Below are 15,853 nucleotides of genomic sequence, written 5' to 3' on the forward strand. Positions count from 1 at the left end.
TGCTTACCACTGAGTTACACCTCCAGTTCCCTTTTTAAAACTTTGAGACAGAATATCACTAAGTTGGCCAGGCTGGCATCACAGTTGCAATCCTACTGCCTCAGCCTCCTAAAGACTCTGGGGTTACAGGCATGTGTTACCATTCCTGATAAAAAACATACCATTCAGATAGAATGTTTTACACTTGATCTTCAACCAACCAGAAAAAATAATCACAGTAGCTGATTCTGGTTCACATAAGTTAATTAATAAGAACCACAAGATAACAGAAAATCTAGGAAAAGTTACTATGACATATTACTAAAATAGATCTCCATGTGTTCTACTTTTCTAGACCCTAGAAAAAATAGGGCAGGAATAAATGGTTAGCAAATAACTGTGCTCAAGCGTTAATTAGGGTGGAAACTGATTCTATAGTGCAACAGTAATTAGCTTATTTTTTTCATCCTATGGTGAGTGTAAGCCCTGAGGAAAGACAAATATTGCCAATACCAGGAACAAGCCAGGATTTTCTTCTTTATCTTGTTGGTAAAGTTTATCCAAATTCTCTTCCTCGTGTATAATGAGGCCTTTTAAAGATTCCAGCCGGTCCTCAAAATCCTTAAACTGTGAGAGAACAAACTAGAAGGAGAGATTTTCATTACAAACAGTTTCCATGAGCATATATCACAGAGTTTAGCATAGCCTTGGGGAAGGATAACAGTTCAAGTTATTTTCCACCCCTAGCATCTCATTACTGTCTGAAAAGTTCATAGATGACTAATCTGAAGACCGTAGATTTTCACCCGGTGCGTCTGACCTTCACAGAGGGAACGCTCACCTGTTGAGGGGACCACACAGAGGAGAGCCAGCCCTTAGGCCTGCTAGTTTTACTTCTTGTTGCTATTGAGACTTGAGACTGGCACTCCAAGGCCTCTATATAGCTCACACATTAAAAGCTTTTCAGAAAGCGAATAAAGAATATAGCAACTGGCCATCCAGCAGCTACTTCTATGACTCAACTACCCTTCTAAGAAATCTAAATAAAATATCACATTTTTAAACTAACACATTCCATTAAAATCTTCCCATGCCCATGTGATTGAAGCCAGAATCACACGGGGTGATGTCATTCTGCTCCTTCCCTTACTTGCTGTCCAAAAAGCACTCTTAAGAGGGATTGAGATTAGCACATCAATGTCCACGACTACAATTTGAATGGAAAAGTAAGATGAACCTCAAATTCATTTGCTTTCACAAGCAGCATCTCTTCCAAATAAATAGCTCTCCGGAGGGAATACAGTTGACCAGAAAAGAGCCCCGAGGCGTTGGACTCTGCAGGTTGTGGGAATCGGTCCAGGAGGATAGAATTTTGGAGAAAGACTTCTTTTGTCTTCTGCACATCCTGCTTCAGCTCCTGGAGAAGAAAGAGGAATCATACTTCTCCCTCCTTTCACATCAGTCCCTAGCCCCTGCCACTCCATCAACGTCAAAAAAAATCTAGAAGAACTTTTGCCTTGAACTTGTGGGCTTACCTTTTAGTTACTGTTCCTTTTAAGTAGCTGAAAAAGCTAAGATCTCTTCAAATGAGGTGTCTCACTGAACTGTTCTGAAATTTGTCAGTTCACAGCTAAAACTGACCACCGTCCAAAAGAGTTGAGAGATCTAGTTTATGGAAGCTGCAGACCAACTGGGTAGACTCGTGTGTTTAGAGATTGCACACCATTTCAAGAATCATTGTGATCTGGACCCCTTGTCCTCAGACTTCCTGACATAAATGTGGACTCACTTTGCAGAGGCTATAGAATCTCAATCAAGCTGATTTTAGGACTACATTTGGTGATGTTTTGTGTTTGAAATTTCAGGATTTTTGTTTTGTTTTAAAACAACCAATCAGGTAGAAGTAGATTAGAAATATGGCTCTGCTGCATTCCTATGTCTTTAATTCAACTATTTACTTTGTTTTGATTTGAACATCAGAAGATCCAAAATACACCTGGTCACTAAGTTTAAAACTAAAAATTATTCACTTTCAGGACATTTCATAACTCTAATATGAAAAACACCACATAGGAGACTGTACTGCTCTTAAAATCCTCTAAAAATCACTACTCCCACAGAAAAGTCATACTAACATGGCACCAAGTTCATGATTATTTCTAAAACAAGAGATTCCTCAATGGCCCCACTCTGGGGAGACACTTTTCCTTTTTTTAAAAATATTTTTAGTTGTAAATGGACACAATACCTTTATTTTTTGTGGTGCTAAGATCAAACCCAGTGAGAAGCAAGCGCTTCACCACTGAGCGACAACCCCAGCCCACACTTTTGCTTTTATCTCAGACTTTATATAAGGCTTTTGCTTTAGAGATTTAACTGCCAGAGTCAAAGTGTTGACTTAGAACATGGTGCTACCAGGTCCCTCCTGGCTGCTGCTGGAACCTCTGCTCTGAGCTGCCAGCTGCTCTGTTCCTCCCAACCCCACACATTCCGCCTCACTGCAGGCTACACAACTTGTCAGCTTGGGCACCTGGTGCCTCGGGGCACTTGTCCTGACAGATATCTCTGAGGTCTGTCTTATTTCAAGGTTGAGGCTGTCCCTCACTGGCCCTGTCAGCTGGGCTGACTTGGCTTTGGTTTCCCATTGGGCTCTGTACCCACCTTTATGTCCTGCAGGGCCACTGGCAGGATCTCTGCCAGGTTGTTTCCAGACATGTTGATGTTTGCAAGCTGTTGAAATTTGGCTTCCTGCTGCTCCAGCCTTGCTGTGGCTTCCACATGAGCACTGCGATAAGCTTTCCAGAGCTGGAGCAGAGTCTGGGCCTCCTGCAACTGGTCTGCAAGATCTTGGTTTACCTGGGTCCACCTGTCAGTGCAATGTGACAACAGGACCCTCATTCCATCCTTTTTCTTGTAGCAAAAGTATAATATACACACTCAACCATGAAGTTAACAGTAGGTGGATAAGACACTGCCAAATGCTTTTTAAAATGAATGGCATCACCATTTAATAAACCGCAATATAAAAAGATCCAAATCAGGATATTTACTTGACTATAGTATTAAACAAAAGTGACAACATTGGTGATTAGCAAGAAATATCCACTGTATTATGAATGTCTCTTAGGCAAAGAGGGAGAAAGCACTGAATTGTACACCTGATGAAGCTTCTCCATGTGGGAGATACTTCCAATCCACAGAGAGTTTCTTTAAACAAGTCTTAAAATGTGTTTATGTCAAGTAAGTTTATTTTCCAATTATATAAGTAAAATATCACTTTTATAAAAGTAAATGGGAATTGTTTTATTCCATATACAGTCTATATCTTGCGTTTACTTCCTATGTGACTTTAAAAAATATATTTTCACATTATTAATAAAAAATAAGAAAAATGTAATTTTAAACAACTGTACAAAATGGTATGCAAATAGTACAAGTTGAACTTGTACATGCGGTGGTGACCAGGACTCTTTAAATAGCAACCGTACTACCTTATGTTGAGGGTGGCCCTGATAACTCTATGTGGAGCTGAATATATTTCTATGCTCCTGCTTACTCCCTTTTCCAATATGGACTGGATCAAGACCTGAGGACATCACTGCAGGGTATAGAGTTTGATTTCCTTTGTTCAGTACTTGTTCAAAGTTGATTTACTGGAGTGGCTGCATCTGCGTGGAGGAGGAGTGGAGAAGGACCCTCAAGGCGGCTTGACCTCTTTGTCCTTGTCTCCAGCACATTAGCTTTCATATATCATGCCCCAAACCAAAGTCTTGCAATTAATGAGGGCCACATACTTTAGAAAGACTTTCATATGCCACAAGCAGCAATTCTTCAAAGAATTCCTTCCAGCCACAAATATTCCTTCCTTTCCACCAGAAACGGCTTCCCCAAGAGATACAATGTTTTTTTTTCCAGCTTACAATGTTTATGGTGATGTTTGATGGACTCCTGCAATCCACCCATCCGGCCCACCCCTTAGTGTGTTTCTGCCACTGCCTCTGATGTTCCTGAGATGGCTCCTGACATTCAGTGCATGCTCTCTGTAAGTGGCTATCCTGGGGCTGTAATTAGGGCATTTTTAGATTCATGTCCAATTACTACAGGAGGCACATGCCAGCCCTCACGGCATCTAATTGTACATGAACTAGACCATTCAAAGCAGAGGCCAGAATAAGATGGAACCAGTCATCTCAGAGGACCAGGAAGACCTTACAAGACCTTAGGTTTATCATGCTGATTGCATCTTAAAGTGTACCTTGCATGAGTGTCTTGGCATTTCTCTTCAATTATTTCAGCAACTGAGGGGCAGGAATCTTTGAGTCTATGAATAACCTCCCGGAGTTTCTCCCAACTCCCTTCGCTGATCTCAGCTTCATCTTGAAGAGACTAAGAACAGAGCAGGAGGGTCAGTTTCAGATGGCCTCCCCACCCACGGAAGACAGCAGTTCTTGCTTCTCAATGCTACACAATGAGAGCAGTCACACAGTAAAACTTTTTTTTTTTTTTTTTTTTTGCAATGCTAGGGTTGGAACCCAGGACCTTGCATGTCATAGGCAACTGCTATACCTCTAAAGTACACCTCTAGCCCCACAGTAAAACTTTTAAATTGCAAAATAATATGGACATGGAAAATGAAGGAAAATTCAACATATGGTTTGATAGTTTTACTCTTTTGCTCACATGACTCACTTTAGAATTTAAAGGTGTACTTTATGTTTTTGATACTGGGGATTGCTCCTAGAGGCCCTCTACCACTGAGCTACATTCTCAGCCCTTTTTCTTTTTTGATACACAGTTTTGCTAAGTTGCTGAGGCTGGCATTGAACTCACAATCCTCTTGCCTCAGCCACCCTAGTCCCTGGGATTACAGGTATGTGCTACCATGCCCATGCCTGGCTTTAAGGTATACTTTTTTTTTTTTTTTTAAGTTGTAGATGGACACAATACCTTTATTTTTTATTTTAATTTCTTTTTTATGTGGTGCTGAGGATTGAACCCAGTACCTCACACATGCTAGGCAAGCACTCTACCACTGAGCTACAACCCAGCCCCCCAAGGTATACTTTTATTTAATATATTTTTTGGGGGTGCTACGGATTGAACTCGGGGGCACTTGACCACCGAGCCACATCCCCAGTCCTATTTTTTATTTTATTTAGAGTCAGGGTCTCATTGAGTTGCTTAGCACCTGGCTTTTGCTGAAGCTGGCTTTGAACTACTAATCCTCCTGCCTCCACCTCCCAAGCCACTGGGATTCCAGGTGTGTGCCACCAAGCCCGGCTCAAGGTATACTTTTGATATTGCATTAACACACTGTTTGGGGCTTCTCTGTGGAGGTATAAACCCACATGCATCCTTTATTGTTCTTGCTTCCATTTGGAATTTCCTGCCAATAATGCACTGCACCACACTCTGGCTAATTTACCTGAAGGTTCTGCACCTGGCACCTCAAGGCCTCCAGTGACAACACCACAGGCTTGCTGTGTTCCATGCAGTACCCAAATTGGATCGCCAGCATGTTCACTTCATCATAGAGTTTATCATACAACTTCCACTCCTGCAGCACCGACTGCATGAAGCTTTTGAGCTCACTGACCTATATGAAAAAAGGAAACAGAACTCATTTAGAAAATCCTTGACAAGACATGGAAAAGGACAGGGAGCAAGGAATGGAATCTGAGTGCACTGCTCAGGTATACTGTATTAGTTTTCTGTCCTTGGGTAAATTATTTAACCCTACTGTTGTCTTCCTCATCCACAAAAACAGAGATTAATAAAATAAAAAACAAACAACCCCCGCCCCAATAGGATCTGTGAAAATGCTCTAATAACCGTAAAGCATTGCAAATATGATACCTGGCACTTGGGTCTGATTATTGCAAAGCAGTTACAAGCTGGAGAGGATGCTGCCCTAGCCAAAGGATGGGAAAGAGCAAAGTTGGACAAAAGGCAAACGGTGGGTCCATTTTATCCATTGGTGTGTTTTGATAGTGATGAAAGGGGTTGAGCATTTTGTTGCCAATCAAAATGACTTTAGATACGACTGTGAGTAAAAGAATACAATTCAACGATAAAAGGCAATAACCAAACTGAAGAATAGAAGAAGGACTTGAGAAGACATTTCTCCAAAAGGTACACCAATGGTCCATAAGCACTTGAAAAGATGCTCCACTCCACAGTCATCAGGGAAATGTCAATCAAAACCACACGGAGATATCAATTTATATCTACTTTGATGGCTACGATCAAAAAGTCAGGTAACAACAGGTGAGGACGTGGCAAGAATCCTCACACACTGTGGGTGTGGATGTAAAAGGATGTAGCCACTGTTAAAAACCATTCCATGGTTCCCCATAAAAGACAAACAGAAGCTGGCTGTGGAGGCACACACCTATAACCCCAGCTACTTGGGTGGCTGAGGCAGGAGGATTACAAGTGTGAAGCCAGCCTGGGCAATTTAGCAAGACCCTGTCTCAAAATAGAAAAAAAGAAGGGAGTGGGGAGCTGGGAACATAGCTCAGGACTTGCCTAGCATGTACAAGGCCCTGAGTTCAATTTCCCAGAGCCACCAAAAAGAAAAAGTCAAATTACCACTAGACCTAATAATGGTATTTGTAGATATAGATTCAAGAGTACTAAAAACATGTTTGCACAAATGTTCATGGCAGTGTGGTTCCTAAGAGCTAAAAAGTGAAACTAACCCACACATTCATCAACTGGTGAACAGATTAACTGTGTCTTATCTATACAATGAAATATTCAGTCATAAAAAGAAATGAACTACTGATATAAACTACAATATTGATAACCTTGAAATCATGCTAGGGAGTGGGGGGTGTAGCTGAGAGACAGAGCAAATGCTTGGTATGCTGGGGCCCTGAGGATCCTCAGTGCAAAAAGAAAGAAGAGTTGTATGGTGAGGGGGGAAATCCTTGCCAGGGTAGTTTTCTCTCAGAAACTGGGACCTGCATGGGTGGAAGTTGCCCAAGGTATCCATGGGGTAGTGGTTCCAGGACATCCCATCAGAAAACAAAATCTAAGGATGCTCAAATCCCTTATGTAAAGGGATGTAGTATTTGCACATAAGCTCTGCACATCCTCCTATACAATTTACACTATTTCTTGATTACAGATGATACCTAACACAATGTAAATGGTTATCTAGGGAATAATAACAGGGGGAAAAGTCTGTACATCTTAAGTACAGACACAATTTGTCCCCCAAATATTTTCAGTCTGTAGTTGGTTGACTGTGTGGATGCAGAGGCCACAGGTGCACCGTTCTACAAGGATGGCCAGGTGCATGCCGCGCAAGGTGCTCACAGCTTCCACATAGAGAGGTGGTGCAACTTCTAGCACCCTCCCAGGGGCCCCTTTTAATACTGCAACTTCATGGAGAAAACATGGTATGTGTGGTTTGAAGGAAAAGAAGAAATTTATTAAGAAAAACTCACTACAGCAGAAAGAAGAAGGAGAAATGTTTTCAAAATGTGAAAACTGGGATCAGCCGTAGAGTAGCATTTATTGAGCACTGATAGGCATTGCTTTTGAGGTAAGAAGAAATGATTAGGTCTTATCATGCCCAATCTGTAGATCAGGAAACAAAGGCTTAGAGAAACAACCTCCCCAAGGATACAGACAGACAATGATGTTATGAGGATCTCTTTAAAACTGTGACCAGAGTCCTTGCTCTTAACACAAGGCTATATTGACTCTGAACATCTTACGGATGGATGATTCCAACTCATACCCTCTGTATTTTAAAAACAATACTTTACTGAGATACAATTAACATACCGCACAATTCACCTATTTTAAAAGCACAATCTTCATAACTAATTTTAGAACATTTTTCTTTCCTTTGGTATTGGGGATTGAACACAAAGGTGTTTCCCTGTGAGTGACATCCCCACTTTTTTTTTATTTTAAGACAAGGTCCCTCACTAAGTTGCTGAGGCTGGCTTCAGACTTGCAATCCTCTTGCCTCAGCTTCCAGATTCTCTGGGATTGCAGGTGTGTGCCATCATGAAGAACATCTTCTGTCACTTCAAAGCCAAAAGCCCATGCCTATTGGCTGTCACTTTTCCCAGCCACTAATCTACTTTCCACTTCTACAGATTTGCCTATGCTGGATTATTTCATATAAGTGGAATCATACAATATGTAGTCTTTTATGACCAACTTTTGTCACTTAACATAGTGCTTTTAAGGCCCTCAATGCTGTAAAATACACTGGTACTTCACTCCTTCTTATAGCTGCATATTCCATTACATAGATATATCACATTTTATATATACATTCATACATTGATAGACAATCAGTTATTTCTCCTCTTTGGCTATTATGAATCATAGTTATGAATATTCATTTACAAGTTTTTTGTTTTAATTTCTTTTGAATTATCTAAATCTGATGAAATTGCTGAGCAGATGTCAATCTACCTAACCATTAAAGGAGCCATCAGGCTATTTGCCTATGTAGCTGCACCATTTGACATCTCTGTGAACTGTGTATCAGGGTTAGTTTCTTCCCATCTTTTCTAACACTTGCTGTTGCCTTTGTTATCGTTATCCTAACAGATGTGAACTGGCATTTCATTGTGGTTTTGATTTTCATTTCCTTGATGGTTAACGTCATTAAGCATGTTTTCATGTACTTATGGCTATTTGTATTATATTCTTTTTGTGGTACTGGGGACTGAATCCAGGGATTTGTGCAAGCACTCTATCACTGAGCTATATTCCCAGTCCTTTTTTTTAAAAATTTATTTTCAGACAGGCCTTGGTAAATTGCCCAGGCTAGCATTGAACTTGTAATTCTCCTGCCCCATCAATTTATCTATCTTTTCATATCATATCTAGAAAACCAGTCATGAATTGGGTATAGTGGTGCATGCCTGTACTCCCTGATACTCCAGAGGCTGAGGCAGGAGGATCACAAATTGAGACCAGCCTAGGCAAGGCAAGACCCTGTCTCAAAATTAATAATAATAATAATAAAATAAAATAAAAAGAGACTAGGGATATAGCTCAGTGGTAGAGCACCTGTGGATTCAATCCCCAATACTGAAGAAAAAAAATAAACAAAGATTATTTTAAAAAGTCATGAAGATTGATACCTGTTCTAAAAGTTTTACAGCATTAGCTTTTACTATGTCCTTGATTCATTTTAGGTTAACTTGTGTATATGGTGTGAATGTGGGTGTCTGGTGGTGCCAGTGCCTTTTTGAAGATTTTTCCCATCAATGAATCATCTTGACACCCTTGTTAAAAAAATTATAAATGAACTGTACGGCGAGGGTTTTGAACTCTCAATTCTATTCCATTTACTTATCTGTCCTGATAGCACTATTATCTGCATATTTGTCATATTACCTCATTTCATTTTCCCCCTCTATATTTTTATATTGTAATTCACAGTATTATGATTATGTTTCCTCCGCTGCCTGTGAGATCTTGGAGGGCAGGATTTATTTTTTTCTTATCTTACTCCTGGTAGTGAGCACAGGGACTCACACAAGATAAGTTTAACAAACGACTGAGCAAACTCTTCCCTATTTTCCTGCTGGAGTCCTGGGAAGGGAAGGAGGCCGGAGGCTGCTACAGGTCTCTTTCACGCAGCTTCTTCCCAATTCCCTCGTGGAACTCATGGTTGAAAGTCAGTTTTAGTAGACGACAAATAACCTACCCTGAGGATTGTGGGAGACACATGGACACACCTGCAAGAGGTTAGTATTTACAGTTTGTCCCTCAGTTGCTAGGAAGTGCAGGCAGCCAGGTTTGGAGTTGCCTGGTCTTTCCCTCTACTGGGGACTTTGACATGCCTTTCATAAGATTACCAGGTGTCCAGCACACTCTTTCCCTCTGTTCTTTTTTTTTGGGGGGGGGTGGGTGGGTGGTGGTGATACCAAGGGCACTCGACCACTGAGCCACATCCCCAGCCCTATTTTGTTTTTTATTTAGAGACAGGGCCTCACTGAGTTGCTTCATGCCTCACTTTTGCTGAGGCTGGCTTTGAATTTGGGATCCTCTTGCCTCAGCCTCCTGCATCACCATGCCTGGCTTCCTCTGTTCTTACTCTTCACTACTGTGCTGTGTTTTTGCCCTCCTCCAGAGTTCTCTTTAGGCTGACCATGCTCCTAGCCTACAGAGGCTACATGACAAGATCAGTTCCCGAGGCACTGCCCTGTGTGTGGGGAGCCTGAGCTGCTGCTTCATAGCTGCTCCCGTGTATCTGTCTGGGAAACAATGCCAGATGCTCTGTTGGGTTTGGGGGATAGAGACATTTGTGTCTGCATGAGTACATTAGACAAAACAAGGACAGGCAAGTAGATTTTCTGCCTGTCAGTGATGTCAGGAGCAGTGGCTTTGCCTCAGATTATTCAGCATATAAAATAGGATTCGAAAGGCTTTTCTCCATTTCAATCTTTTTCTCAGAAACTTTTTGCTTTTTAGTATAGAGCATGTCTTCATTAAAGAATAACAACAACAACATATAAGGTATAAGAAGACTATGTGGCGAGAAATAGCACACTAAATGAATCTAGCACCTGACGAATCACACTGTCCCGCTTTTGAAGCAACTTGTTGATTCCAGATGCTGCATCTTCTAACAATGGAATTGCCCCACTTTCCAGAGTCAGGTAGCTTTGTCTCAGCTCATCCAGTACTTTGGATTTAATTGCAAGTTGATTTTCTATATCCTGGAAGGGCAAGAGGAGAAGGTTTTCAATGCACAATACACAAAAGAGTAAGGTATAGGAGGAATTTAATCTTATCAAGTAAAAAAAAAATGCCAGTATAGTATATAATTACACGACATTACATCAAAGATGTTTTAATCACAGCACACTCAATTCAATTTTATATTCCATGGTTCTACACATAGGAGAGTCTAGGCAACAAGTCCTTATCCTAGAAAGAACCTAGAAAAGCAGGTCCTCGCTGCACACCTGCCCTTGGCTGGCTTTTTGGCTGGGTCAATATCATCAGCCCCCTAGTCCATTTCCATTTTCTCATCTGGATAAGCGATTCTCCATGCTGTGCACATCTGAGAGAGCAGGTGACACCACAGGCAGGAACGTGCTTTCCAATCACAAAGCATCGTGTAAGTGAAGGTCATAGAATTTACTGGTAGTTCAGTCAGTAATAGCTTTACTATCTACTTAATACCTTTTAGTCTATTAATTCACTCATAACGGCACCCCTGACCTTGTCCACTATTTTATTTCTTTGTGTGTGTGTGTGTGTGTGTGCACGCATGCTGCAGACTGAACCCAGAGCCTTGTGTAGGATAAGCACATTCTCTACCACTGAGCTCCACCCCGCCCCTTGGTCTATTCTTTACAAACATAATTCCAGAAACCATCAGGAGCCCTCTGCTACAAAGGAGATCATGGACCCAGCAGTCTGAAAACAGCTAAAGGGGGAGTCCTCTCAGGACTGGGGTTAAAGACCAATTTGGAAAAAGTTTAAACTTTTTATTTATTATTATTAGAGAATTACAAACTTGCTATACAACATTAGGAAAATACAAAAGTCCTTTGGCATTCATAGCTCTTATTCTGAGTTCCTTTCAATTCTCCAAATGTACAAATCTGGGATGTACACGGGCTCACTTTCTTCAGCATTGTCCTGGATTTCCACCCAGGTATGTGTGATTTGAATGCATGGCCTCCAGTTAGTGACCCTTTGTTCAAGTTTTCTCTCTTGAAGACTGTTTTTAGCAAGAAATAGGGCTTTATAAAATCTTAATCCTTTAAAAGACTCACGGGTGGGTCCATAAGGAAAGAGGAACCTGAGCTCCTAGCAGCACATGGGTGCTGGGCAGGCGTGGCTGTGTTTGTACCCTGGTGAGGGATTAGTACCCTGGACTAGTCTCACAGAGTGGTACTGAAATTCAGCCCCCACAAAGCTGCCACCTGCCAGAGCCTTCAGCTTATTCTTGAAACACTGAAATCACAAACTTTTTTTTTTTTTTTTTTTTTCAGGACCAGGGATTAAACCCAGGGGCAGCCAAACACCAAGCCACATTCCCAGGCCATTTTTTATTTGGAGACAGGGTCTCGCTAAGTTGCTCAGGGCCTCACTAAGGGCTGAGTCTGGCTTTGGACTTAGCAATCCTCCTGCCTCAGCCTCCGAGCTGCATTTGTTTGTTTGTTTGTTTTAAATCACAAACTTTGAATCTATGAATGTCAGGAGGCTTGTGTACTGAAAAATAGAATAAAGAGGGAGAAAAATCTGTTCTATAAGAAACTGATTACTATAGTTGGGAGTGGGACTGGATGATCAGAAGACAGAGTGAGAGGAACCTTCCTTCCACTGTGTGACCCTCTTCCCTTCTCCACTTGGAGCCCCATGAATATACAACATATTACTAGAAAACCTCATTGTGACGACAGCCCTTCTACCAGCGCAGCCCTGAGAGGGACTAGTACCATGGGGGCATACTTCCGGGCATACTGTTTAGGGACTAGTTGTGAAAGCACTCAACAAACCAAGCGGCTTCTCTGAAACAGCTTTGCCAGGCTGACTCACTGAGACAGTACCTCTAGCTCTGCCAGCCTCTCCATCACCAAGCATCCTCTATCACCAACGTGGAGCTGACTTCTTTCTTAGCACAGGGGTAGCTTGAAACATTTTTAAAATACCAACTTGCCCTCCTCCTTAAAAGCTCAACTAACTAAAGATTTTATAAAAATACTCACATTTGCTATTAAGTTGTTATATTTCCTCCATAACATAAGTTAATGAAGAGGATGACTATTGAGTAGAAACAGAGAGAAAAAACACAGAGACACACGAGAACACCAAAAAGGTAGTATAAACAATAACTGTGGTAACAATAGCACATGGAGACACACACACACACACACACACACACACACACACAAAGCTGTTCTTGTTTGTTTTTCTCCTCAGAACAATCTGGATTTAGCTGAGTGATCCTATAGTCTGACCTTGCAACACAGAGGCCTACCAGGACTTTTCAAGTTTGCCAGTTCCCTGCTCCACTGGTAAATAAGTCCATTTTACTTTAAGTCCTAAGTTGCTACACACAAAATAGGGTGGCATAAAGATATCTGTTGATAATCGTAGAGATTCACTAGAATTTAAAAGTCCAGCCGTGCTTGTATCTGTTCCTGGAGAATTGATGTTAAATATTTTTTAAATATCTAAATTCCTTTGAAATGATCAGGAATGAACTTCTGTGAATGCTGGGTACTTATGGTACAGCAGCATCAAACTTGAGAGATTAATAATCGTATCTCAGACTGCCTCATTCTAAACAATTACGCAGTTTTCCTCGCTAATATAATATGCCAAACTCGGCCTCTTCCTATTCATCTAGAACTATTAGGAGCCCTTCAGAATGTTTCAACACTAACTTAAATCTTAACACTTCATAAACACCATTCTAAGTTTTCTAGAGTGAAGCTACTTTAGCAACAAGCTTCCTGAACTGAAAGATTCTACCCTGGGATCAGTCATGAAATTATTTTCATTTTATTTCCTATAATCAATGAATAGCGAAGAAAAGCAAAAATGACTTTTGCATGAAGCACTCTTTTAGGTCTACTAATACATGGGCTCAAGCAACTCCTAAGCACCCATGAGTTTCCCAGGCAGTGACAGGCTTAACCGGCATGCTAAGTAGCAAGCCTGCCCTGTGAAACCCCCAGTCTAGTTGAGGACAGACAAGTAGACAGATGAGTTCAGTATGGCCTCAGAAACAGGGTGCTATCACAGGCCAGGGAAGCTGATTTCATTCATGCACTTCCATCTCTACCTTGTTTTACAGACTTTTATAAAGATGCACCTAAGAAAGCGAGGTAAGGAAATTAAAATAGGAAAACAGAATCTAATGGAAAGTGTGAGGGCCTGTGGGAAGGTGTATAATTGGTGGGCCTAAGGTGAGGTCAGGGTGTTTTGGCTGAGTTCTAACAAAGACAGAGGAGAGCTTGTGTGTGGATGGTAGTAGGAGAGCCTTTGAGGGAGTGTCCAGAGTCCGACAGTGAGCAGCAACATAGTGCAACAGCACTGGGGCCCAAACTGCCCATAGTTCAATGCCACATTCAGGTGGGGACTGACAATGGATACTGCTGGCCAGGCACGTGTGCAAATTACATGTAAGAGAAACCATTTCTGATGCAACCAAATACAACTAGATATGCACACGCCAGGTGGTCAAAGTGCATTTGAATTAGGAAACCCTCATTTCAGAGAGGGCCATCAGAGTGCTCTGAGTTCAACGTCTCAATCAACATGAGTCATTTTGCCAAGGAGCACAACGAATGTTAGAAATGCTTTTTACTGGTAAAATTAATGGGTTATCAAAAAGCATGATGAATATTAGAAATGGGTTCTCACTGAGATTTACTTAATTACAACTTGGTGGTGGGGTTGCAGGGAGAACAGCTAAACTGAACACAAACTTGTTCAGAGGTCAGTGTTATCAAAACAAAACAAAACAAGAAGACTAAGAATTTCTTAAGGCTTGTTTACTGTTAGGTCTGTAGAGTGAGGGAAGGTCAGAGAGGGGCCAGAATGCCACCTGAAGCATTTGAACTTCATTCTATGGGTAACACGGAGTCAATGAAGGACTTTTCAGTGGGGCATTGCTGTGGCCTTCTGCATTTCATAAGTATCGCTCCACCTTGGTGTGAAGAACGAATCAGAGAGAAACAGAAGAGGTAGCTATGGTAGGACAGGCCTGTGACAAGAGGGGTCTGGACTAGACCAGTCTGGACAGATGTGGACCGACTAGATAGTAGGGGTAAACTGGGAGGACCTAAAGAGTTACTGGAGATAGAGGCAAGGATGAGAGCTGCTGCTGGGCGTCTGGAAAGGAAGACCAGCAATAGGCTGAGGAACAGAAGCTTCCCATGGAGGAAAGGTGTGGAATCCAAGATGGCTACAAGAAGACTAATGTGGAGATGGAGGGTAGAGGTTGAGAACAGGATTAAGATAATTTGGAGGGCTGGGGCTGTGTAGCCCAGTGGGAGAGTGCCTGCCTCGCATATGTGAGGCACTGGGTTCAATCCTTAGCACCACATAAAAATAAATAAAGATATTGTGTCCAATTACAATTAAAAAAATTAAAAAAAATAAGATAATTTGGAAAGACCTCCTCAGGTGTTCCCTTCCCTCATTTTACATATGCACCATTCTGTAACCTTCTCAGATTTGGGATCTGACCCAACTCTCCAGCTCCATAGTGACGAATGCAGTACTTTCACATAGTAGGTACAGAAGCAGCATAGTGTGTGCCATCCCCAGCCACGGCAACAGTGGAAATGGTGAGTGTCCCAATAGGGTGGTGCTAAAGGAGAATGAGTCCACCCTGGGGAGAGGGCCCCTCAAGGACTGTGTGACTTGGCAGATAGACAAAACCCTTACACCCAAAAGTGACTCAGACACTGGTTCCAAGGACAAGTAGTCCTTTTAAGACACAAAGACACAATAGGTAGAAGAAAATTTTCTTCTGATGAAACACAGAATAAAATACTAAGAATAATAGAAAATTCAGAGTCATTTTGCTAATGTTGGACAAAATAACAAAACCCACAAAAACTGAAAAGGGAGCACCTAAATCAAAATTCCCTGTCAATATATGCCCCCCCGCCCAAGAGTAATATTGCAACCTCTTGGAAGCAATAATAACCATGAAAATACCTTCTTCTGATTATGTAAAAATGGTACTTGGCCATTATGTAAAACCTATAACTAATTATCTAGTTTATGAAAAAAGTAAGTTATGCCATACACACAATGGCAGTCCCATACAGCCAGACGTTTGGGGTCTAACCATTCCGGGTTTGCAGAAGGACACTCTGTGTTCCTAAGCACAAGCTGTACAACAGAATCTTCTAAC

At 41.5% G+C, this 15,853-nt stretch overlaps 1 protein-coding gene across 8 annotated transcripts in view; it reads right to left on the reverse strand.

Annotated features, from left to right (window-relative positions):
• The window catches only part of Syne2 (spectrin repeat containing nuclear envelope protein 2), a 336,172-nt gene that overhangs the window by 56,917 nt on the left and 263,402 nt on the right, over positions 1-15,853 (reverse strand). For all 8 annotated transcript variants that reach the window (XM_046461329.2, XM_046461328.2, XM_046461327.2 and 5 more), the window contains 6 exons: positions 10,530-10,682; positions 5,405-5,575; positions 4,235-4,365; positions 2,641-2,845; positions 1,217-1,396; positions 493-621 (listed from right to left, as the gene is read on the reverse strand). In XM_046461329.2, the coding sequence (XP_046317285.1) occupies positions 493-621; positions 1,217-1,396; positions 2,641-2,845; positions 4,235-4,365; positions 5,405-5,575; positions 10,530-10,682 (969 nt within the window). The remainder of the gene's footprint in view (positions 1-492; positions 622-1,216; positions 1,397-2,640; positions 2,846-4,234; positions 4,366-5,404; positions 5,576-10,529; positions 10,683-15,853) is intronic.

This window comes from Marmota monax, unplaced genomic scaffold, assembly GCF_021218885.2.
Source record: "Marmota monax isolate L192 unplaced genomic scaffold, Marmota_monax_Labrador192_F-V1.1 WCK01_AAM20220418_F8-fsc00001, whole genome shotgun sequence".
NCBI classification, from domain to species: Eukaryota; Metazoa; Chordata; class Mammalia; order Rodentia; family Sciuridae; genus Marmota; species Marmota monax.